This window comes from Euleptes europaea, chromosome 15 (assembly GCF_029931775.1).
Source record: "Euleptes europaea isolate rEulEur1 chromosome 15, rEulEur1.hap1, whole genome shotgun sequence".
Lineage (NCBI taxonomy): Eukaryota > Metazoa > Chordata > Lepidosauria > Squamata > Sphaerodactylidae > Euleptes > Euleptes europaea.
This window is the reverse complement of record NC_079326.1, coordinates 18,991,712-19,018,531: the sequence shown is the minus strand read 5'-3', so window position 1 is coordinate 19,018,531 and position 26,820 is coordinate 18,991,712. Positions and strand designations below refer to the sequence as shown.

General features: G+C 42.6%; 1 protein-coding gene across 1 annotated transcript in view; it reads right to left on the bottom strand.

Moving 5' to 3' along the window:
* Positions 1–26,820, bottom strand: part of ACMSD (aminocarboxymuconate semialdehyde decarboxylase) — a 69,243-nt gene that overhangs the window by 27,919 nt on the left and 14,504 nt on the right. The window contains exons 2-3 of the mRNA XM_056861122.1: positions 1,832–1,928; positions 253–302 (exon numbers count right to left, since the gene is read on the bottom strand). Of these exons, the coding sequence (XP_056717100.1) occupies positions 253–302; positions 1,832–1,928 (147 nt within the window). The remainder of the gene's footprint in view (positions 1–252; positions 303–1,831; positions 1,929–26,820) is intronic.

The window sequence follows — 26,820 nt, the reverse complement described above, 5'->3', positions numbered from 1 at the left end:
GTATGATTTCAAACAATTAAACAAGCATAAGGAGCAGAACACTCTTTAAAAATTATAGCTAAGATCAGTTATCATCTGAGAAAAGCACTACATTTTACTCTTTAAGAGCAATATTCTAGCATGCAGATTTCGATTGACCTGATTTTCATCCCAGGTAACTGATTAATCAGAAGGGCTCCTGCCTCCCATGAGGAGTTTGCTGCTGTTTGAGTTTTGCAATACATATTGCAACGATTGTTTTCATAGACTTACCCAATAGCTAAACATGACAGGAACAGTAGACAGAACCTGGGCAGTGACTCCTATGGAGCAGAACAAGTACAATTGATCAAGAAGATGAGAATGACATTGGGATGATCCCATACATTGGGTTAGGCCATTCTGAAAGGGCAGTTAGATGTGCAAGATGGCCCGTTTGTGCCACTGGATTGTCACAAACGATCCAACGCTGCTATGCATTCCCCCCCGCAGAATGACTACCTCACTCTTGAGATCACACCATTCAATTAATAATGTATTTTAAAATTCAGTAATTAATAGAATTCACAAACCACTTGTTCTAGAATGGCTGTATAACAGATAATGGGAAAGTTTCCAGGACAGCTCGGCTAAGATGTGTGTGTGTGGGGGAGAGTAATCAGTTCGAAAACTATGGGTTGGATCCCGTGCAAGGACCTTTTGAGAACCATGCATGGATCACTGATCCTCCCAGCTTTCGTCTCCCTCCAACAGCCATTTCCAGCCCTGGGAAAGTTTACTTCTGGAGCCATGGGACTCGTGTGGAGTAATAGCCATGCATGTTGGGAGGTTGTGGTGGGGAGGGGGAACAGTGGCTTACTGCTCTCCTAACAATAGTATTTTTTACCCACATGGCTATTACTCCATGCAAGTCCCACTTTCCTATGGTTGGAAATGGCTGCTGGGGAGGGGGGCAGAGGGGAAAGCTGCAAAGATCAGTGCCTGGCAGCACCTTGTGCTGATGGATTATAGGATCCAGTCCAGTATCTCTTATACTCAAGGGATGACTTTGAACCTTATTTCCTTTAGAAAGCAGATTAATGAATAACTCTTATGCAATAATCTGCCACCTCTGAATTGCTCTTAAAGAAACAAACCTTCCATTGTTTCAGCAGCATACATTCTGAACAAGACTGCAAACCCATTGGAGAGTTTCTTTACTTAGTGTTTGGGTGCAAAATTGCTGCAGCTATTCTCATTCCAAACCAGCTTTTAAAAACTAAAAACCCCACATTTGTAACATGCCAAAGAAAGCCTGTTCCCAGCTCTATTAATGCTCCAATAAAACTGTTGAGCATTGTTGCATGCCAGTAAATTCTTTTTATATAATAAAACAATACTGTGTTGTAGGCACTTTACTGTTAAAGCAGCATGTGAAAGTGGTGACGGAGGCAGTGAAGCTCAACAGTGTTACAAGAGCAGCAAGGTGTGGTTTGGAACCTAGTCACTTGCTCCTTTACATTGTGGCTGAGTTGCGGTGTTGTAAAATATGAGAGAGAAACTACAGTAAGGACAAATCTCTTGTGCCTTTCAAACCCGTGCAGAAGCAAGAACTTTGCAAAACGTAGCTTTCCTTGCCCCCTGCTGAAACTGTCCCATCTACACAATTATAAAAAAGAGCCCTTTCCTCTCCCCCCCCCACCCCCCGGTCTGGTCACAGTACCCCCAAAGTCTACAACTAGACCCCCTGAGCAAAGTCGGGCTGACCTAGCACCAGACAGCTGGGGATTTTGATGTGATAGTTTAATTTTATGTACCCTGGCTTCTTCTACCATAAATAAATAAGAGGCTTGTGACATCTTGTGAGCGGTACCTGATTTGTTCATCTGTTTAATCCGAACCTCAGGATCCCAGCAGTTTTCTTGAATAACTCTGAAAACTTTTCCATCCTTCATCATTTTAGCCTCTCCCTGTAAAATTTAAAGAGTACTTAATATAAATTTTGCATGTTTACCCTAAGGAATATTTTCATAATATCACTATTATTTATTGATAGTATCTAAGCAGTTTTTTGATGTTACCTTTGTGGAGTAAAAATTTCTGCACTACAACTCCTTTATTCAGCAACATCCAAAGCCCTGGGTTTATAGGATTCCATGCAGTAGCTCATTCCCAGTTTGCGAGGATACCTCTTCCCTATGACTGGGCAGTTCTCATGTTACTGTCATAATGCAGAAAGACCCGGACTGGAACTACCAGTCAAGAGTGGAAGATGGAGCAGTTCATTCATATTCAATTTCATGTGTTGTGTTTTGAGTCCTGGTATTAAAAATGGGTTTCCTGAATAGAGATGCCTTCCTGTCAGCTAAGGCTTTCTGCCTCTGCCCTTCACCCCCCCTGGCATCTGCACCACAATGGAGACCCACCCGAGTAATTGCTAGTATGATACCAGGTCCCGCAGAACAATGCCTAGGAGCCCTGGAGATAGTCTAGCTATTACACGCGTTATATTCTTGTATGCGTTTTCTTAAGTAGTTTACTTCCGTATTGTCTCCTTGTATCTGAACTATCAAGACAACTCTGCCGCTCCTCGTCCTTTTGTATTGTACCCTGAACATAATCAACCCCATTGTATGTACCCTATAAATGTACCAGTATTTCCCCATGTCTGTATTCTAGCCTTAGGTTTCTATGACTTGCTGAACTCGCTGGCTTTCTTAATAAAACTTTAAACTCGTGACTACGTCTGGAGTGAAGTTCCCTATGCAAGAAAGGCGACAAGGTGCTGAGGTCTGACACTTCCAAAGACAGGATTTATCCAAGCTAGTGCTATCTAGGATTCAGCAATAATGCTTTTTTGTTGTTGTTGCATCATGGAATATATGAAATAATAAAGAGAATGCATATTTGAACTTGAGTGTAAAGCATTTCTTCTCCTTTGATTTAATTCCTGGTCTTTCACACATCTGGTCTTAAGCACCATAGTTTAGAAGTTGGATAGAGTGGCTTCCAGGCAAACCTGGACTTGAATATTTCTTAGAAAGAAATCAGTTACTTGCTACAAAAGGTCCTTAAGTGGCACGTCTTTCTGCATCAAAATAAGGTGTTAGACTGATGCTCTTAGGAGTAATCATAAGCAGGTCTGCTCAGAAGTAAATTTTATTTAATGGAGCTTATTCCCAGGAAAGTGTTTTTAGGTTTCCAGCTGTTTCGTACCTTCATGCCTTTATGTTGCAGTTCTTGAGGTTACTTAGAAATTCAGAATAAATATCATACCAAGGCCATCTTTAACCCTGAATATGTTATTAACCTCATAAATTATTCAAAACTGATAAATATTTGAAAGCCTCCATCTCCCCTCCCATTCCTAGCTATGACTTTGCTTTGACAGCCTGCCAGAATGACTTGGCAGCGGCGTCACAATTCCAGAAAACGGCTCCAAATAACACAGGCTGTAATTACAATGGCACCATCCAAATTCCTCGGGCAAATACCTTTCAAGAACTGATTTTCCAAAGTGGCAGAATTTAACCCTATGCTACTACAGAGTTTGAATACTGGATAGCAGCCCACTGTTGACTATTACATAACAGGCAACACATTGTTTGGGAAGAAAGGCCTGGCAGGATCAAACCTCTTGTTACGTAAAAATAGAAGTTGCAGATTTGTTTTGTTATTACCGATGAGAATATTTGGGTAAACAAAGCAGTCTTTCCCTAGCAGATGTTAATATGGAGTCAGATATGCACTTTCTTATGTTAAATACTGAAATCAGTGCTAGAAAGAGCATAACTTCTCCAAGGTATCTTCTTAATGCCTCCCAAATGAATGCAGACTGCAGCAAGATAAATAATCGCCCCTCTAATGCCTAAAGGGCCACGCTGTGGGAATCTCCGATGAGCAATGTCCTAATTAACGAACAGCAGCTCCCCCACTCCATCTGCATTAATGACCAGCAGACTGTGCCAAGGCCAGGGCAGAACTCAAGCGAACGGCTTATATCAGCTGGACTGGCTGATAGTCTTTAATTCATTGTCAAAGCTGAAAATTCAAATTCATATTGTCATCATCGGTACGAGTGCAAAAAATGCATGAGCAGAACATATTTGTAAACCCAGAACTTATTTGTTGGAACTGTATTTGAAGTTAATTTGGAGCTGATTCTCAAGGGCTCTGCAGTAATAATTGCCAGACACACAGATGCAGATAAAATTAGATTTGCATATCAAGCCATGGATGCAGCATCAAGCTCTTCATAAAGTGAATAAGACTCCTTCCTTCTTGGGGCTATATTAATTAACTGTATAACAAACAGTGGTCTGTATTACAGCTGGTTGTTTATGTTGTTTCTCACGCACCAATTCTAGAAGAAAATATGGAGTGAATTTTAATTTGGATATTTCTGCCATCTGCACTACACGTGGAGTGGAATTTATTGTCTCTGGAAAAACTAACTGCTCTTGATAGGGTCAATAAAAGCAATTATCATGTGAGACACTGCTAGGGAGGAGATAAAATATTTCAGCCATGATCTTAAGACTTCATGCCTGCATCCTGTTCTGAATACAGTGATGTTACTCCTTGGGGATGTTTCTTTGGACTAATGTAACTACCTGAAATCTCTAGAAAAATAGCCCAGAGATCCTTTCCTTGCTAGGTTTCCAGGGTGGCTACAGTGGTATAAAAAGCTATCACACTGTTTCACCATTAATAATATATTTTTGGGTCATATTGAACAAAAAAGAGAGATGGCACCGCTCAGCTGGAATGGCGTAACGCTGTCATTATGGGCAGGGCCAGTTCTAGGTTTCTGAGGGCCCTGCACAGAGTGGCAGTGGAGGGGGGCTCCACTCCTCTGTTTGCCACTGTGTCCTCCCACTCATATCTCTCTGCCCACCTGCCTGCATTCTCCTCCCCCATTGCCTAGCCTGACATCCTTCCCCCACTCCCTTTCTCATTTCCCAGTCCTCTCAGTGCTCACCCAACCTTCCCTGAGTGTGCTGGGCAATGCGTGCATTCGTGAAGCTGGGCACGTGGGTGGTGGGAGGGCTCAGAACAAACAGATGAGCAGCAGGGGAAGTGAGCAAGTGGGGTCAGTGGCAGTGGGTCTCACCAGAAGACACAGGCATTGGTAGCTGACGCCACTCCTGATTATGGGGAACAAGAGGCACTAACAGGTAGCTCCGAGTATCTAGGATGAGAAAACATGCCTACAGTATGGGGTTGAACCTGTCCAAATCTCCATCTAAAATTGCAATTCGGCTTTGTATAAGATTTAAGAAATGTAAGCGTGCCCATCAAAATATACCCCCAAAATACCCAAATGTATGTGGGAGTTTTTCAGGATAACAACAAAAAAGGTCCCTAAGAATCCCGGAAATATTTGGGATTAACTGGGAAGATCAGGAGCCTGCAGGCTCCTAGGACTGTTTTCTTCCCTTTTCCTGCTTTTCTTTGTTTTAGTGTCTCCTGGGGTTTCTACTGGCTTGCTAGGCTGCTTCTGTCCATTTCAAGTATGTTTGTCAGTTTCAAGAGTTTTTTTTTCTTTGCTAGAGTTGCTTTGTGTTCCCCCTCCCTTAGATTTGTTCTGCTGTGAGTCTCCAGTTTGATATTACCTATCCACTGTAGAGATCCTCTGGTTTGACTTTTGATCCTATTGAGCTTGCACTACCACAGTGGCATTAGGTTCTGCTGGGCTTCTGCACATTGCCTTTGGTTCTGATGGGCTTGCAAAAGTGCCCTCCATCTGGAGTTTCCACTGTAGAGATTCTCTGGCTTGACATTACTGTTGTTGAGCTTGCACTACCACAGTGGCATTAGGTTCTGCTGGGCTTCTGCACATTGCCTTTGGTTCTGTTGGGCTTGCAAAAGTGCTCCCCCCACATGAGTTTCCACTGCAGAGATTCTCTGGTTTGATTTTGGTTCTTTTGGCTTGGCACCCTGGCTTGTGGTTCTACTACAGTTATTGGTTCAGCAATGGTTCTGTTGGGGTTGTGGTGTTGGTTCTTCTATGGGAGACATTTGGCCAGTGATTGCTGTTTGCAGGCAAGACTTCTGCCTGGAAGCATTTTTGAGTTTTTTCCCCTTTGGAGAATGGCCAGGGACACTCTGTTCAGGGGCCCATAGAACTGGATGCCTTGGTTTAATCTATTTGAAATTTGGGGGTTATTTTTAAAGGACAGACACCAGCAATTCTGGTGGCTGTATCTTTAAAAACAACCCCTTAGCCACCTAGAAAGTTTCCCTATAGGGTAAAATGGACCTGAAAAATTCAGAATCCACCCCCAACCCCAAATCAGAATACCATATCAGTACTGGAATTCAGGAATATTGGAAATACCAATATTTTTCATGTACAATATACCTGAATCAAAACACCACCATTTTTTGCACACCCTTATTCATAAGAAAAAGGTAAAGGTCCCCTGTGCAAGCACCGGGTCATTCCTGACCCATGGGGAGACGTCACATCCCGACGTTTTCTAGGCAGACTTTGTTTGTGGGGTGGTTTGCCGTTGCCTTCCCCAGTCATCTTCCCTTTACCCCCAGCAAGCTGGGTACTCATTTGACCGACCTCGGAAGGATGGAAGGCTGAGTCAACCTTGAGCCGGCTACCTGAAACCGACTTCCGTCGGGATCGAACTCAGGTCGTGAGCAGAGCTTTTGACTGCAGTACTGCAGCTTAACACTCTGCGCCACGGGGCTCCTTAAGAACCAAACTATTATTTTCTTCATATTGTTCTTATCTAACAATAGCTCAATTGGTAACAGTATGCCCTTAAAAAGTTTCATAAAAGATGTACAGTAATGATGAAATTAAAATAGCCTTGTAACAAACGGATCCTGTACATACTCTGTACTGTACATACCTCAGATACATGTTTTTATTGAAATTATCGATCTATTCTCACCTTTCTTGATATAAATGGTGGGAATTAAATGTATTTTTGCTGCCTTTGACTTTTTCCCCATTGTTGCTCTTTAGATTTTGTAAAATTTTTCTGTCTTTTTCTTTCATATTTCCAGACAAGTGCAAATCTAGGTCAGCGTTTAGGTTATATTATAAAATGAATGAGTCTACCAAGATGATAGCAAGTTTTGACGTGGTTCTTGAGCTTGTTAAAAGTTGCTGTTTAAAGCTATCATAAATGAGCTTCAGGTGGTGGTTGTTATGGAGACCAGTGGGAAGCAATTCAAACAAAAACCTAGAGGACAAATGTCACATCAGGAAATTTCACAGAGGGTTTTCAGACTATGCAATATTGTATTTCTGCTATTTTTTCCTTTTTACAGTGATTCTGCCTGAGAGGCACTAAGTTATGAAGGAAATTGAAAAAAATGAACCAATAGTATTCTGTTCTGTATGCTGTATTCTCTCTATGGGTTATTTAGTTAATTAGTCCCTTGCTAATTAATGTTACAGCCATAAGCTGTGTGCTTTTTCTCCCTGTGCAAGTTATTTAATCATTATGCCCTCTCTGCAGGCTGCTTCTTAAAAGCTGTAGAATGTGCTATTAGTAATTGCTTACTATTGGGAAACAGGAACCAGCTAGTTGGGTTTGTTTGAGAGCACAGCTGTTTTACTAAAGGCCAGGGATGGGCAACTAATAGACTGTGGTCCAGAAGTAGAACCTCCAGTACATGTTCTGCAAAGCAACGACTCATTGGTATGATGCATGGGGAGAGTGCTGCCATGCCCAGAAAGACGAACAAGTTCCAGACCTCACAATCACATCTGTTGTGACTTCCATAGAATTAAAAGAGGAGGAGGAAGAGTGCTAGAACTGGTCTGAAAGCACATTCACAGTCTTCAAACGCATTTATATTTTCTGATGGGGTTTTTTTAAATATTTTTTTAATTTTTCAAATATTGTACTGCAAGGGAATACTTTTTAACAACATATACATTTTATGAATAAGTAGTATATAAATTTTTAACAATATTGTTGAAAAGCTCTTTCATCATTAATTAAAATATAAAAAAAGACTTCCCCTTCATCTTCCTCCATCCTACTATTAATTTATACAATCTTTTGTATTTAAAATTCTAATCCTACCAAAATGTTCCAAACTGTAGTTTCAATTCTGTTTTCTACCACTATAATAGATATAACAGTTACATATTGTTTCTTAACTTAAAATCATAATGGAAAAGTTATTTTCAGAAATTATCATTAAAATAAAAGGATTAGATCAATAATAACCAAAAATTTTCTTGTTGCTTACTTAACACATCCTGTTGTTTTGTTAGCATTTCCTGTATTTTATCAAGCCCATCCATATTTCTTTCTAAAAAGGGTTCCCAGAGCTTTTAATGTTACAAGAGGAGTGATGCTTTAAAATCCAATCTTTAACAAAATCAAAAATTGTATCCTTAATATTTGTCTTTTGCATGAGGTGGCAGGGCCTAGTTCTGTTTTCTTTGTATGTCCGCCAACTTTAGTCAGTTTAAAATTTTCCCATTATGATAAAAATAAAACAAAGTTTCAACAAACCATCAAGTTTTAGTGACGCTCTAGCTCTTGCCGACGGGACAACATCCACACCTCCGGGAGGCTTGAGAGCTCTCTCAGAGAATGTGGGAGTCAAAACCGCTATATTTTCTGGTGTTTGGATGATCTCTGGAAAAAAAATTCTGCAGAATGTCAGTGTGGTTCAGTTTGCGAGTTATCAAATGTCTAGCACCCATGACATCATCTACAGACCAACATACCACAATCTCTAGATTAGTTTTGCAATTTTTTATTTGGCAAGTTGAATATACACACTTTTGTTGAATATACACACTTTTGTTACAAGAGGCGCAGCATTCAACTTGCTGGAACATATGTAAGATAAATTTTGAAATTGGATCTATCCCATGGATTAAAAAACTAATTTCTTCAGACTATAAATAGTAAAGTATAATGGTAGCATTTATTTTAGCAAGAGAAATAATTCAGGTATACTTTTACAGGCATTGAGTCCTACCCTACCATGAATGGGAAAGCTCACAGAAGGGAGGGGTGTGATTTCTATGGATTGCCCCTATTGGGTGTACCTCACCCATGCCACATGTCACATTATTCTAGAGGGTCCTCCAGCATCGGGAGTGGCTTTTTGTAGAGGCTTAGAGGAATCACTATGGAGAGATTAAGGCAGCAAAAATTACTTCCACACTCTCCATTGGCTGTAGTACATGATAACCAAATAATTATAATCAATCATATAGGTCAGGAAACCAAATAATCAGACAGCTTACCTCACAATGTTGCTCTAGTTGGATCCATCCTTCATAGCCATATCTCTATGAAAAGAGGCGCAGAGGGGTTAAATAGCCTTGAAAATAAGAATTAAGGACATTGCCTGCAACATTTGTTTGACAGATTACGGCCATAAAGCCATAAGGCTAATTTTCTGGAATCTGTTAAGGAAAGGCCTGATTATTTTCAGACATGATGACTGTTGCCCAGAACAATTCCACACTTAGTTAACATGTAGTTGACGTGATATGTACTCAACATACTTGTGTAAAATGTCCTGAGCCTGAATCTCTGCAGTAGAATCATAGAATCATAGAGTTGGAAGGAACCACCAGGGTCATCTAGTCTAACCCCCTGCACAATGCAGGGATTCTACAACTACCTCCCCCCCACACACCCAGAAACCCCTACCTCATGCTCAGAAGATGGCCAAGATGTCCTCCCTCTCACAAACTGCCTAAGGTCATAGAATCAGCATTGCTGACAGATGGCCATCTAGCCTCTGCTTAAAAACCTCCAGGGAAGGAGCACTTACCACTTCCTGAGGAAGCTTGTTCCACCGAGGAACCACTCTGTTAGAAAATTCTTCCTAATGTCTAGATGGAAACTCTTTTGATTTAATTTCAACCTGTTGGTTCTGGTCTGACCTTCAGGGGCAACAGAAAACAACTCGGCACCATCCTTTATATGACAGCTCTTCAAGTACTTGAAGATGGTTATCATATCCAGTAGTGTGTATACTATATAGATTGTTGTCTATATAGGACCGGACTCAAGTCTCCCAACATTGGGAGGGGGAGAGTACTGATGTCACGCTCTGCTTGTGAACCCCTGACCAGCTACTGTTAGAAATAGTGTTAGTCTAATGACAGTTCTGTTAAACAAGATCCAACAGGACTACCTTCAAGTTCTTTTTTGCATGCTACTTTGTTAAAACAAACATTTTAGTTCTCTCAAGCTTGTGGCAGTTTCCATCAGACCACAACAATAAAAATAACAACCAAATTATACCATGCATGCACAAATCCAACAGTACCAACAGCAGCAGTAACATGGGGTCACAATGCCTTTCTCCAGGGTTGGCCCTCGAAGAGGGTGCTTCTGTTGCTTTACCACAGAAGGGAACCCCTTAATGGTAGAATAAAGCAGGGAGGGGACAGAACTGCCACCCACCTTGTTTTTTGCCCCTTACGAAGACCTGCAGAATAGACCCATAGCTTTTAATCTTGGTGCAGCGCATTGTACCAGTTAGGAACTGAACCAAAGGGCAGTTCCCTTACTTAAAGTATGACATGCTTAAACAGGGCACTGTCCCAAGGTGTGCTGGAGTCCAATTTGACAAGAACAAGTGGCACAAAAATGAAGTGTACAGACACCCCCCATGACCTATAGCTCTTCTCCCCAACACCATTTTTCAGATAGCTGAGCATCCTACTTGTAGCAGATCCTGGGGAGAGAAACTGCTGGGAGGTGTTGTTGGACCAGTGGGTTTCTGCATGCTTCTTCCATGCACCCGTGTTCTAGCTCCTTTACCTCTATGATTTGTTCTGTATTTAAAAATAGGGAGATGACACTGTCCCGTTTGGCCCAGGTGCACAGCTGTCCAGTTGTTTGGATCCAGCAGTCTGTAACAGCTGTTGGGGGACTATATCACATCTGCCTCAAAGGAAGTAGAATGGGCCCGGGCTGTAATTTTGTGTGTATGTGTGGTTAATATAGCTAAAGAAAGGTCTACTTCCCATGGCTTGTTAAGGCTCCTGTTAGAAGTGACTTGCAATTACGCAGAAACAAACAAAAACAAACAGAATTAAAGATTAGCTTTAAAATACAAAAACGGTTAAGTTGTGCTGAGCTATAATTAGTTAATCATTAGTGCAGAGAATATATCGATTCGGTCTTTCAGCCTCTATGATTCAGCAGCAGGGCTGAAGGTCACCGTCTTCTATTAATATTTAAAGAATAGAGCCAGCTTTCAAACACACAAGTGAAATGTCCATTAATTCTCCCACAGAGATTTAAAACTTTTTCAACAGAGAGAAAATCACTGAAAGGATAAGGCTAGTTCCCTATTATTTCTTATATTCTTGGGTTGAAATATTGCATTATGATTGCTCAGAAAAGGTATTTTTTACAATGAAATTAGTTTATAAAGAGGCATTTTTAACATATCAGCAGATATAACATGCATCAATCCTGCCTTTCCTATGTAATGTTGGCTTTCTGTTGACGTCAACTGGATTTTCCCTGGAAGAGTAAATTTGTCAGCAGTGATGTATTGATATTGATCTGTACCAGTTGAAAAATAATCTTGCACATCCTTGCTAACAAAATATTTATTTAATAAATACTTAGTCACACATCTGGTTCAAACATGATTTTGATGCAATTGATTGAAGACACTTCAGCCGTGATACAGAGAGCCTTTTTGAACACAGTTTTTTTTAAAAGAGCTCAAAATGTGACACCCTGATCCCCACAGAATAATTTAACTGGCATGTAAGAGCTCATGATGCACCAGGACTTTCCCCCTCATAATAGGGGCACAAAACTCTTTGGGGGTCCTCAGATGTGGGGCAGTATTATTCAAGGACATGCAGAGACCCAAAGTTCTACCCATGGCACAGTGTAAACATTTATAATGGTGCAGGCAGCTATGGGACAGAGAAGGAGATGGTATGATGCTAAATTCTGATGATGATGTTGTTGCAAGGTCAGCTTGAACTATTTCCCCTTAATCAGCAATGTAAGGATGTCCCAGATTCTGGGATGGACTTCCAGTAGATAAAGATGGGGGGATTCCTGAACTAGCAGCCTTAATGGCACCCAGTAAAAATGATTAGTTCTAGATCATACATAAATTTAGATAGCCATGCAATTTGACGAACCTATTTTTTAATCCGTGGTCTTTTGGCATATTCAAAATAGTCTGGCTTCATTGTTACCCTATGATGAGCAATTAAAAAAAATTGTATTCATGTCAATGATTCAATCTATGGCAATGAACAACAATCAGTGTAACTTTTTTCTCAGAGAAAGCCGGAAGTGCTAATCATCATCCTTAAACTGTCTGTGCTGGAATTATCATCCATGAGACTGTTCCAAAAGATGTATTAGCACTGCACTCCAGAATAGATCTGGAGTAGTTTCAGTTTCTGTAGAATTTCTTCTGTAGTAAATCATTTGATAAATACAGCATCTCAGTGCATTTGCTGCATTGCCAACCCTTGCATATGAGTCATCAAATATACTTCAGATGTTCCCTCAGTTTTCTTTTCCCCATCCCAGGCATTAGCAAAATAATAATTTGCCGGGGGGGGGGTCATGGGGGCATTGATCCAGGACTCACAGGTAGAAGGGGCCAAAATTATCCCAGCGTTTCAAATTATCCAGTCCTTTTTCTTCCAAGGTCAGCACAAATACAATCAAAACAACAGTTGTAATTTCAGAACTTCGCAATTGCCATGTGTCTCATTTACTAGGCCACTGACTTCAGTGGAGGGACATGTTCATGTTTCCCTCTTTGGCTTGCAAATGTAATTGACATATATCCCAATAACATCTTCTTTCCTCCCTCACAGGACAATCCAGACCAGTATATTGGCTGGTATAAAAGGTAAAGGTCCCCTGTGCAAGCACCAGGTCATTCCTGACCCATGGGGTGACATCATATCCCGACGTTTACTAGGCAGACTTTGTTTGTGGGGTGGTTTTCCAGTGCCTTCCCCAGTCATCTTCCCTATACCCCCAGCAAGCTGGGTACTCATTTTACCGACCTCAGAAGGATGGAAGGCTGAGTCAACCTTGAGCCGGCTACCTGAAACCAACTTCCGTTGGGATCGAACTCAGGTCGTGAGCAGAGCTTGGACTGCAGTACTGCAGCTTACCACTCTGCGCCACGGGGCTCCCTATATTGGCTGATAGTCCAGCTTTAAGGAGGGGCGATAGGGCTGTGTGTTAAGGAGCCAATTATTTATTTTTAGGGTATTCCGATACTAGTGTACAATTAAGCAGGAGTCCTGTTGCACTGTAGACTAGCAACATTTATTCCAACGCAAATTTCGTGTTCACATCATCAGATGCATGGAATGCACAACCGCAGGAGAAAGGTGGGAGTGCAGAGATGTTACAAGGAGAAAAACACTATACCAGTCAATGATAATTAAATCCATTCAGAGTGGGTGAGCACCACTCCCAACCATAGAGGGGAAGAGTAGGATAAGCATAAAATCAGATCTAATCAAGGAAGGTACAATGCAAAGGCATCATAAATACAACTAATTAACATTTATAAAGAGTGGCTCAAGCTGAGCTATTAACACCCATAGTGACTGAGGAAACTCAAATCCTTATTAAAGGGGCGAGGAAATAGTATTAAATCTACTGATGAGTTCTAATTCAGCACTCCCTCTGATGTTCTTTTTTAAGAGAACAACCACCTTCAAGTCATCAACAATACGTCCTGGAAAATTAAAATGTGCCCCCACTGGCTTCTGAATATTGCAGTTTTTAATGCCAGATTTGTGTCCAGTTTTTTTAATAGGGACTGCCCTGTTATTGTGTTACTAGAACAGATGATAGAAAAGAAAATATTGAAGACCATATTTCCTTTTCAGTAAAAGTGGGAACTCAAGCTCTGCTCAGTTTATGAAAGTGATCTTTCTAGGTCTCCTTCCTGCTTTTCCCACACGAAAGCGGCTTTTGAGGAACAGGTAGACTCTCAGGAATGGCTCTGGGCAGTTTCTATGGAAACTGTGGACTGCCCATTGTGCAAGTGGAAGTACCTTCTGCTCAGACACAGGGCATTTGAAAACAACTCAGTGAATGTGGAGCTTCAATTAACTCATGTATGTGATTTCACGCTTAATTCCGTATCTCAAAAATGTGCCTGTAGTGATCATATATAAATGTTTTTACACTGAATCAAACTGATCAGCTAAAAAGCCCTGATCAAATCATGGCTAAGACAATTGATAGGAAGAAAGTAGATTCCTTTGGAATGTGGTATTGGAGGAGAGAGTTACGAATACCGTGGACTGCCAAAAAAACAAATCAGTGGGTTATAGATCAAATCAAGCCTGCACTGACCCTAGAAGCTAAAATGACTAAACTGAGGCTGTCATATTTTGGTCACATTATGAGAAGACAAGAGTCACTAGAAAAGACAGTCATGCTAGGAAAAGTTGAGGGCAGCAGGAAAAGAGGAATAGCCAACAAGAGATGGATTGACTCAATAAAGGAAGCCACAGCCCTCAATTTGCAAGATCTGAGCAAGGCTGTCAAAGATAGGACATTTTGGAGGACATTGAGTCGGAAGCGACTTGACGGCACTTAACACACACACAAGACAATTGAAACCAGTGAAAAAAGCTAATCACGTCTAACTTAAGTTCGCTTGTGACAAAGTGTGATTTACATTGCAATCCTAAACAGAGTTACAGCCTTCTAAGTCCATTGAACTAATAATCGCAGAAGGGTGTAGCTCTGCACTGTACATCACAGCTATCTCTAACCAGTTCAAGGCCAGAATTATTGAATGAACCAATACAAGTTTGAAGGATGGGTAAGTATTCATGGATACATTTCTTTGAAGTGAGTGAGGCTTGCACAGTTTGTATTTGTGTGACAGTTTGTATGTTAAAGTATATACATACAGCAAGCCAAAAAAACATTTTTTTTTATTTCAGGCTTTATCACTAACATATAGTTAACAGGTGGTTTAGAATTTCCCTATGGGACTTGATTTACACAATCAGTTACCTCAAAGCAAAAACAAAAAACAGTTTGTTCTTTCAAATGTCCATTACTGTATTGTTTAAAGATGCAAATGATGAAAATATAGTAGATCCTCAATTACGTAAAAGGCCATTATATGAGTACATCCCAGGTTGCTTCCATTAACGTAACCTAGTACAAAGGGCACTCACAAATCCTGAACATTTATTTATCCAATGTTAATGTGTTTCTCTGAACGTAATTCAGAAAAGTAAGCTGGTTCTAAAGAGAATTAAAGCAATAACTGAATTTGTTCATTGACTTATTGATACAGAGGGAGACTAATACAGTGTCCTAATTCATGTCAAGTGAGCAGTGAATAACAACTTTCAAAGGTGCAAATAGCAAAAAGATTTTTGGAACCCCCACCATCCAGTCCAGTCAGTTTTCCCAGTAGCAATCATGCAACTGAAAACCTGGTATTTGTTTTTACTAACTGTAAGTTTGAACTACAAAACCCAAGAAATCTGGTTCCACTAAATCAACTAGCAGAACACCTTTGTTTAACAGAATACATTTTAAAAACTAATTTCAAATGAAATTATTCAAAATTCCTTTTAGCAGTCAAATAATGTTAAGATATCAGAGCCATTCTGAAATGGAGAGCATTCTTTCATTTGGAGTTCATTATTTGGAGGAAAAATTCAACCCAGAAGGGCATTTTCAAAACCTATAACTATCTGAGATAAAGCTCTGTGGAAAACACGTATAGAAATCAGAAATTATAGTGCCTTTGCACCTCAGCCAATGTTCTTGTTACCTGTTTTAGATCAGGCCATTCCTTGGGCAGAATGTGACTATGAATATCAATTTTCATCTCTGTGGGTCTACCCGAAGTTTAGTTTCCATAAAAACTTCTTTGAACTTGAATTGTGCCTGTGTACTGACTGTCCTTGGAGTGGTAGCTAAGTTTTCCATTAACTTAAGTTGCTGTTCAAGTCCTCCCACTGTCCTATCAGGATGCTTATGTATAGTAGTAAATCAGAAAGCCAGCATTTCCAAGGTGTTGTCTTATGTTAAGCTGAATAGTTTATAATCTATAGTCCTCATAAAAAGCTGTTGAGCATCACAACAGAAGTATAATTTTACTGAGAGGCTTTACTCTGAAAGTTTATCTGTTAGGTTTCCTTTGTAAGTATGTGATAATTTGTCAACAGTATGATTAAAAACATCGCCTTACTTTGGTTTAATTTCTCAAAATCTAATGAAGCATTTCTATCCATTCTACTCCTCATACATGAAGCATTTCTATCTATTCTACTCCTCATACATGAGCAATCAGCAAAGAGATTTTAATATAATTGACTGCTAGGTTTAGTAACACCTGTGTACACATGGCAAAGAGCCCCGTGGCGCAGAGTGGTAAGCTGCAGTACTGCAGTCCAAGCTCTGCTCACAACCTGTGTTCGATCCCAACGGAAGTTGGTTTCAGGTAGCCGGCTCAAAGGTTGACTCAGCCTTCCACCCTTCTGAGGTTGGTAAAATGAGTACCCAGCTTGCTGGGGGTAAAGGGAAAATGACTGGAGAAGGCACTGGCAAACCACCCCGTAAACAAAGTCTGCCTAGAAAACGTCGGGATGTGATGTCACCCCATGGGTCAGGAATGACCTGGTGCTTGCACAGGGGACCTTTACCTTTTTACACATGGCAAGTGTTACTGAAAATATATTCTCATGCAGCACTGTTGTCAATTAACCCTATCAGGCAGCATACACTATGAATTAATCCCTAAATAAGGTGTCTAGGACTACTGAATATTGTTCATACACAGCATGACATTTATCTCAATGTTTGGTTGTGATACTAAATTTCTTCTACTGTCAGTGACAGCACAATTTCCAAAATATCTTTCCAAAAGCCATACTAATTTTAGATTTACAGTGGAATAATAAACTTTTTAGTAGTTATCCACACTTTAGCTTGGAAGTTCTGATGGCCAGAAATTTGAAATTGCTTATTTAAATATCTTATTTAGTTTAACAAGCTTGTGGCCAGTCATGACAACGAAATACTAATGTCCATTAATCAGATTCCCCTGATGGGCCTTGAGCACTCATAAATGCTCAAATGTTTGTTTATCTAGTGAAAATCTCAAAATAATAGCCATATAATACATGTTATTAGAACTAACCACAATATCACAAAATAGTCTCAGAGGGATAGATGAGCTAGCCTGTTGCAGCAAAAAGAAAGCCTTGTGAAGAGAACAATTTTATTCTAGCATAAACTTTCACAGACTAGACCTGTTCACTCACTGTGCTAAGCCAGTGTTTATTTTTCTTGATTAGATGTGTAAAGGTAAAGGTCCCCTGTGCAAGCACCGGGTCATTCCTGACCCATGGGGTGACGTCACATCCCAACGTTTACTAGGCAGACTTTGATTACGGGGAGGTTTGCTAGTGCCTTCCCCAGTCATCTTCCCTTTACCCCCAGCAAGCTAAGTACTCATTTCACCGACCTCAGAAGGATGGAACGCTGGGTCAACCTTGAGCCGGCTACCTGAAACCAACTTCCGTCGGGATTGAACTCAGGTCGTTAGCAGAGCTTGGACTGCAGTACTGCAGCTTACCACTCTGTGCCATGGGGCTCCTTGATTAGATGTGAAATTTCCATAATTACACTTTACCACGTACTTTCTGCATTTCTTTGCACCTTGATTCATATATCGTATATAAAATGACATCACAGGAAGGATCCACTCACTGTATTTGAAAAAGTAAGCTTCATGAATGCTTATGCTGGAATAACATTTCGTTAGCCTTTAAGGTGCCACAAGACTCCGTTTTTTGTTTTTCAAAATAGTATGCAAGCTTTTGGGGTATCCAGAACTCTTCATCAGGCTGTAAGCTTTTACAAAAAAAAAAAAAAAAAACCTAACAAAAATACAATGTTGCCGATTTCAAGCTTTTATTTGGCTTCAAGAACAGTAAAGAGTGATAAAAGCAGGAAATCTACTAGAAATTCTGCAATAATTAGCTTAAGCTTTTCACTGAGATACAGAAAGCTATTAAGAGAGACACAGAAGGATCTATTGATGAAGAAGAGGCTATGTAAATGCTGTTGCTAAGCAGAATCAGCCAAAGAACAAGATATTACTCTACCAGCAGGCAGCCGAGCCTGAGGCTAAGGAAGGCAGCTTCTCTGTGACCATGCTTCCAGCCACCTGAGGACAATTTAGAGCAAAGAATAATCACATTTAGCTTAGTGCCCTGTGAAAAAAGTATGATTGACTGACAATAGTTCCAGATGAGAGATTATTGATTTGTTTATGAAATTGGCATTGCTAAATCAATGGCACCAGTAAGGATCCTCAGCACTTATTTGTCACTTAACCAGGGAATTAATGAAACAGCTGCTGATTTCGGTGGAACGGGGCTTCTTTCCTACCAATCATTTATAATATTTTGAGTTGTTACACAATCCCACAGACAGACCAGACCCTTGAACTAGCACTGAGACGTGAATGTGTAAGAGCAAGCATTGATGCTACAGCACAAGCAGCATTCTCCCATTGCTACAATTACAAGTTGCAACAGAGGAGCTATTCCCATACCTCTAATGAGCACGCAGAAGATTTTTCTCATCCTTACAGCATCTTCACAAATACAAGCTGCATCTGCAAAAATTCTTCTTCACTATGGCTCTTAAAGGTACAGGAGCCTTCACGTATAGGCTTGCCAGCCCAGGCTTGGGAAATTCCTGAAGATTTTGAGGATGTTGGCAGGGGAGGGCAGGGTTTGGGGGAGATGAGGGACATCAAGAGGGTAGAACATCATAGAGTATTCTTTCCAAATCAACCACTTTCTCCAGAGGAACTGTTGTCTGGAGATCATTTGTAATTCCAAGAGATCTCTAGGTACCACCTGGAAGCTAGTAACCCTATGCATGTATCTGACCCCACAACCACCAATCTCTAAGTTTTTATAGTGAGTGCCTCGTGGGACTAATGACAAGTCTGCAATCAGCCCCACATCTGACGTGTTGGAAACCAAGATTCCTGGTGCAAAGCTGAACATCTCCACCTACCATGCCAAACATTAGACTTCTTGTCAGCAGTGCTAAACCTGATGCTTCCACACCTAAGAAAAAATAGACAAAAATAATAAATAATCAAATATACAACTTTCTGACATGGAATAATTAATTTTGACAATTAGTCTCCCTTCATTTAAAATATGTATGTGTGTAAAGTGCCGTGAAGTCGCAGCCGACTTATGGCGACCCCTTTTGGGGTTTTCATGGCAAGAGACGAACAGAGGTGGTTTGCCAGTGCCTTCCTCTGCACAGCAACCCTGGACTTCCTTGGTGGTCTCCCATCCAAATACTAACCAGGGCCGACACTGCTTAGCTTCTGAGATCTGACAAGATCAGGCTAGCCTGGGCCACCCAGGTCAGGGCCCATTTAAAATATAGCAGACCAAAAACCTATTTTAATTATTTTTTAAAACAAATCATAATTTTACAACTCATTGCTTACTGTCCTTGAGTTTTATATTTTCTCCGGTGATTAGATCAATAGGAAAAGTTAATCCAGATAAATATCAGAATGATATTTCTTCGTTTCTCAGGGGTTTCTTAGTTATTTCAATACAGACCCACACACAGAAACTATGATCACAATACTGGTAGTGCATGTATGTGAATTCTCTAGCTAGTTTCTCAGATCTTCAGTAAGAAACCTTGAACTCAGGAGCCTTGTGACATTTTCCAGCTCAGCATTTTACCTATACTTTCTCCAAGAATGAAACATGGGAAACTTGTCATTCATACATATAACCTTTATTGGCATAGAACTTGTCATTCTTTATTAATGTGTAGTCTGCAGGGCAAAAGTACTCAATTTTTGTAGCTAATGGATAATGCCATCTAGTGGCAAGACTCATAAGAAAATTTGATCCTTCTTCGATCTAGAATGCTATAAGCACAGTAACACAGTAACCCAATGGCAGATGTGACATCATATATACTAGTCACAGGTTAAGGCATGAGTCAAGTTCACATTAATGCAGGATATATGCAATAAGACAGAAGGGAAGAGAAATATGAGACTAAGACAAAAACCTCTTTATGATGTTCTGGAGAAGGTGAACACACATATAAAGGTAAAGGTCCCCTGTGCAAGCACCGGGTCATTCCTGGCCCATGGGCAGTGGCGGACCTACATTTTTGGGGCCCTGAAGCTTGAACTGTTATGGGGGCCCCTTCGCAACTAGCAACAATAGGGCAACATTCAACAAGGTCCAAAGGGCTTAAAAGTGTGCGGTGGTGCTCAACAAGGGCTGGGGCTGCGGGACCTTCAGAAGTTCCGCAGGACCTGGAAAACAGAACTATTCCACAAGGCCTACAATGGAGGGCAACCACAGGAGGTCATCGTTGCTGGCCTCCCTCCCCTTTCCTCCCCCTTGGGGCTTCTGATATGAGGACTGGGCTGCTAGGCCGGGCCTCCAACGGCCCTGCAATTATATGAGTACCATCTTGTTAACTGTATTAATTGTACTGAATGGTTTTATGAATTTTATTGATTACTTAGATTTTAGATTACTTAGAATTTTAGATATTTATTGTTTTATTATTATTGTTGTTACCTGCTAACAGGTAAGGGGGAGGAATGGGGATCTTCAGTAGCTGCCACCACTCTGGTGTGGGCCTAACTCTGGAGGGCCTAGAGCACCCTCCCTGCCCCTGGCTGCTGCTTCTCCCAACAGGGTATACTTTCTAGGTGACCCAATGAGGCGTGAGGACCCAGTAACAAAACAGTTTATTAAAGAGGTCTAATAACAATGATAACTCAAGCCACAATAGGATGACAAAACCAGTAAAAGCAGACAAACAAATAAAAACCCTAATGCGCCTATCTTTACCATCCCTAGCCGTCTCCTGGCACTGGGCCTCAGGCAAACTCACCCCTTCCTGGATGAGGCAACCCTCCATCCTCAGCAGCCTCTCCTCAGCCTGCTCCCTAGGAGTGAAGCCTTTTCAGGCAAGGCCTTTTATTCCTTCTCCCCAGGCACCACCCCCTTACCCCCGATTGGCCCTAGCCTTCCCTCCAAATCCTCTTCCACCAATCACAAGGCCCAGAGGCTGGGGGTGGGAGATGTAGGCCTAGTAACTGCTTTAATATAGGACTCCCTAGGGCCTGTAGGCCACGCTTGAGGCCTAGGAACATGACACCCACCCTGAGCCCGGCTTTGACCGGGAATGAGGGCTGGTTATAAATTTAACTAATAAATAAATAATGGTAGGGAGGTAGAAGGTCATCAGAGGGGGGCTTGTTAGGATAAAGAGGTGAAAATCTGCTTTTTGGTGTTAAAAAACGCACAAGCGAGACGAGTGCAGCCTGAATTGAGAATTCAGATGTCTTTTTATGGTTCCTGTTGGCTTCAGCCTAAGGGCTGAGCTATAGAACTAAGAAGCTGAGCACCAACGAAGGATTTGAGGATCCAGCTGCCCCAATGAAGGCTATGAATAGATTCTGGCGAGCTCAGTGAGCCCATACAGCTGGGGGCTCAAGCTAGGGTTGCCAGGTCCACACTCACCTTTGGCGGGAGGTTTCTGTGTTGATTGTGTGTGTGTGTGTGCGCGTGTGCGTGCATCGACGCAGCACTTCCAGTGTCACCTTGCAAGGAGCCTTAGACCACTCAAACTCTTAGTTTGACCCTTAGTTTGACCCTCTTAGTCTAAACTAAGAGTTTGAGTGGTCTAAACTAAGAGTTTGAGTGGTCTAAGGCTGCTGCATCGGCATGCGCATGCACGTTTGCCCGCCAGCCCTCAGCTGGTCGACGGGCAGAGGGGCACATTACTGGGGGTTTGCCCGCCACCCGCAGGCACCTGGCAACCCTAGTTCAAGCGCTGCAAGCCCCCGAGAAAATTTTGAAATTTTACCAATTACAGGGAGATTTTGAGGCCATATGAAGTGGGTATTACAGCATATTCTAAAGTCAATAATAAGAACTTCAATCCATTGGTTTATGATTCTATCACTAAAAAATTCGATCAATTTTGTTGAGAAATTCACTCATTTTTAAAAAAATTGCTTCAGGGGGCCCCTCCAGGATTTGGGGCCCTGAAGCTTAAGCTTCTTTAGTTTCACAGTAGATCCGCCTCTGCCACCACAGTACAAGGATCTTCACTGCATGACTGAAGGTAAGCTGCACACATGCAAGAAAAGATCATTTTCATTTTAAAATGCATCTTGTCAAGAAGAAGAAGAGTTGGTTTTTATATGCCGACTTTCTCTGCCACTTAAGGGAGACTCAAACTGGCTTACAATCACCTTCCCTTTCTCTCCCCACAACAGACACCCTGTGAGGTGGGTGAGGCTGAGAGAGAGTGACTTGCCCAAGGTCACCCAGCTGGCTTCATGTGGAGGAGTGGGGGAACCAATCCAGTTCCCCAGATTAGCCTCGGCTGCTTATGTGGAGTGGGGAATCAAACCCTGTTCTCCAGATCAGATGCCACCTCTCCAAACCACCGTTCTTAACCACTACACCACACTGGCTCTGCCCAAAGGGTAAGGAGTTACCAGATTTATGCCTAACGTCATTCCCTGATATGATTTGTGATTGCCTCTGCCTCCTGCAGCAAACATTTTGTAGCTGCACCCACCATCCTGTGTCAGAATCCCAAAGGTCCCTCACAGGAGGGAACCAGCAACCCTACTGCCGAAATAATGTTTTTAAGAATCTGCACAGCCACTCGGATCTCCAATGGCCAGTTTAGAAGCCCTGCAGGGCAAAAGCCCCACCTGGCCCTGCCCACTCTCTGAAGACCCTTGGTGGGAAGGGGTACCATGAAAGGTGTTGAATGGCACCATAACAGGTGACCCCTGCTGTAGATATTCCAGAGAATGTGTGGATTTATTACAACTATGCTGCTCCAATAGATATCAAGGCAGTGCCACTTGGTTCATACGAAAAACTTCTATTTATTCTGTGTGTGCGTGTCTTAAGTGCCATCAAGTTGCTTCCAACTCATGGCGACCCTATGAATCAAAGTCCTCCAAAATGTCCTCTCTTTGACAGCCTTGCTCAGATCTTGCAAATTGAGGGCTGTGGCTTCCTTTATTGAGTCCATCCATCTCCTGTTGGGTCTTCCTCTTTTCCTGCTGCCCTCAACTTTTCCTATCAGGATTGTCTTCTCCAGTGACTCTTGTCTTCTCATAATGTGACCAAAATACGATACCATCACCATTTTCTAAATCCTGATTTTAGCTCTGCCCATATATCTTGGGACATCATGTTATGCCAGCTTGTTTAGATTTCTCTTTTTAAAAAGTTCTCACAGGTACATACCACATGATGCTTTCACATTTAATTAGATGAAAATTAAGTGCTAGCGAATCCATTGCAAATTAGTGGGTGAGTGCCACTTGCACAAGTCACACTGTCAGTGTCTGCAGCACCTCTGCTGTTATTAAGAGTTTTACAAGTGCATCGCCAAGAGGGAGAAAGAAAAGAACAAACACCTTTACAAAGCGTCACATGAAGACTCTAAAACAGGGATGGGGAACCTTTTTTCCTCCAAGGGCCATTTGGATATTTATAACATCACTCGTGGGCCATACAAAATTATGAACTTAAAAATCAGCTGACCAAGTCCCAAGCAGGCAGCTGCCCCAGATGACCCCCCCCCCGGTGCAGGCAAGCAGGCAGGTATCCAACCGGTGGCGCACTCACCCACCCAGTGGCACAGGATGGTCTGTTGCACCAGCCAGGTGTAGCTGTCCAGCCGCACGCCGGAGTTGCTCCTGCTCCTCATGGTCGGGGCCAGATTCTACAGCCGGCTCCTGCTACCTCTGCCTGCAGGGATGAAATGAGGACACATGGGCTAAGAACCACCAGCCCCGCACATTCTGGCCCTGCCCCCTTTAACCCCTCCATTGTCGCCACTTCCGCCCCCAGCCCTCTTGTACTACAGAGGGAATGCGTTTCTCCACGGCCCGGGTGGGAAAGGGTTAACACAGTTTCTTGGGCGGTCCTAGCAGCTCCATAGCTAATGACTCTTCTGCAAGGGGGAAAAAGGTTCATTTTCTCAGCAAAACAAACTCACATCCGCCTTGAACAGAGACTATTCCTGTCTGTGGGAGGGGACGGATTGCCAGTCTCAGATCCTTCTGAGCTAGAGATCTGCCAGGACCCACGAAAGGCCAGACCAAATGACTCTGCGGGCCTTAAACGGCCCCCACTCCTGCTCTAAAGTAACAAGGAGTGTTAGGAAGCCATATCTGTAAGGACAAATGACATAAGCAGCAGGTATCCCAGTTCTCTGTACAAGTTCTCATTAGGTTGTGATGTGATGCACCATTAAAAAGCAGAAGTTATGGGGGAAATTGCCAGGTCAAACAATGTAAAAGTGACAGTGAATATATTGCTAAGTAGCAGCTAGACTTCAGACATGAATCAGAATGCTGCACATTTTGCTTCCTGTATTGTCCCTGATTGCTACAGGAACCACAATATATATAAAATGCAGATATTATCTCCTAGAGATTTCAAAGTAGTGAAATAATTCTAGCTCGGTGGGTCTCCAACTCGGTGCTCACTCACACCTTTTCTGGTGCCCGTCAAGTGTTTTTAGAAAGTGGGGGGGAGCAAGGGGGTTCATTGCCCAGCAAGGCTTCTGATTGGCTACTGGAGATTTGCTGTGCAGATTTTTTTTTTAAACTGTTGCTTTGGCAACAGCTGCCAACACAGCTCAAAGATGTGCTTTGACACAGCGTTAATTAAAAAGTTTTATCTAAACAAAAAAAAGAGTTGTGATTCTGCAACAAATTTTTAGAGTTTTTAAGATCAGTTTTGCTGAGACCTGTTATCTCCAGTTATGTCAGACCTTTTCAGTTTCAGTTTGCCATCCCAGATATTGACTTAATATGCCAATATGATATTAATTTTATTCCTTACACCACAAACGAAGTGCTTTATTTACACCTTCTCTGGATTGCTGGGGAGTGCTTGAGCTCGGCGTCTCCTGGGTGTCGGGCTGCTTGTTTGGCAAAGGAGTTTATTGCAGTCGAAGTTGCTGTTGCTGGTACATCGTTTGCAGCTGGGGATCTCGGGAGGTTGCTGGAGCCGATTTGATTAACTTCGGAGGGCTTCAGGCTCCCTCGGGAATCCTCGGACTGCCTACAGTGACTTTCGGGAGCTTCCGAAAACCCGCGATTGCCTTCAGGGTCCTTCGATTTTCAAAGGCTTCCAAGAGCGATAAGGTTGTTCCCGGAGCATTTTCATCTTATTCGCCTTGCAGCTGCTACAGTGGACAGTATGGAAAGACGTTCGGAAGATCGGCTTATTACGGACAGTAGTTCTTAGTGGCTCTTGGGCCCGTTATCTATGTGAAAGGGCCCAAGGGATCAGAGAAGAAATAACATTAAGTGATATTGTGGCTCTAAGGTTAGCCTCCACTGGAGTAATTAAGATTTGCGGTTGTTTAACTTCCTGCACTCCAAATAAAACCTGCTCCACCATCAGGGCCCAGGGACTTAGTCCCCCAAGTTTATAACACATATTTTTAGATAGGCTATGTCTATAGGATTTCGTTCTCCAATACCTTTAGGTGTGTATTCGTGGGTTGATTGGGGCAGGGGAATTGTAATTATTATATGGCTATTGCTGTTTGGTTGTTTTATAGTGTGCTGCAGAGACGAGCTTTGAGCTGTGATGCAGCAGGGTGGGGTGGCTGGGGAGGCCAGGGTGAGGCTGGGCATCCCAGTTATCGGGGATGCAGGAGGTATGGCGGTGGGAGCAGATGGTGCAAAGGAAGGAGCCAGAGATACGAATATGCTCGGACTCCTTCCAATCTGCATCCCATCCTGAGGAATGATGGTTGGAGGGTTAAGAATGACCCATCTCCGACACTGCTGTGGTGTAATGCCAGCTCCATTAGCAATAAGACCACCACCCTGTGGGATTATTTTGTTGCGCAGGGTGTGGACCTGGCTTGCGTGACTGAGACCTGGGAGCAGGAGGGCGAGACAGTCGCCTTAAAAGAGAACTGGCTCCCCCAGGTTTCTCGGTCCTTCAGAAGTCGTGGACAGTGGGTCGGGGGGGTGGGGTGGGGGAGTGGCATTGTACTTCCAGGAGGCTTTCTCCTTTAGGGCCCTATCCAACCTGAAGATTCCCGGCATTGAATGTGTGGGCCTTGTGTGGGAAGCCAAGGAGAGCTTGGCTATCTACTTAGTGTACTGGCCACCTAATGCACCGGTAGATACCCTGCCGGGTTTGTCAGAGGCTGTGGCAGGCTGGGCCTTGGAGTTTCCCAAGCTAATAGTCTTGGGTGACGTTAATGTCCATGCTGATGCCCACTCCTTCATCGCAGGCCCTACATCCTGGTGTCATCCATGGGAGGCACTGGGGCTCTCCCAGTTTGTTTCGGGGCCCACACACCAAGCAGGACACACGCTGGATTTGATCTTTGGGTCTGGGGTCGGTGTGGGTCTGATGCCAAAAGAGGAAGTTCCATGGTCAGACCACCTAGTCCTGAAGGCCTGGATTGACTTCAATCTTTCCTCCTGTTTGGGCGGCGAGCGGATTTGTGCTCGGCCGCAGAGACTCATGGATCCGGTTGGATTCCAACAGAGAAACGTACGATCACAGAATAACAACTTGCTGGTGGTCCACGGCCCAAGGAATGTCTGGCTGGCCTCAACCAGGGCCAGGGCTTTCTCTGCCCTGGCCCCTGCCTGTTGGAATAGTCTCCCGACTGAGATCAGGGCCCTGCGGGACCTCCACAGGGCCTGTAAGATGGAGCTATTCTGCTGGACTTATGGTTGAGGCAAGCAATGGTTCTCCCTATAAATACTGGCCTCCCTAGTCTTTTCCCCCATCCTGCGGTTGAGCCTTTATTGTTGAGC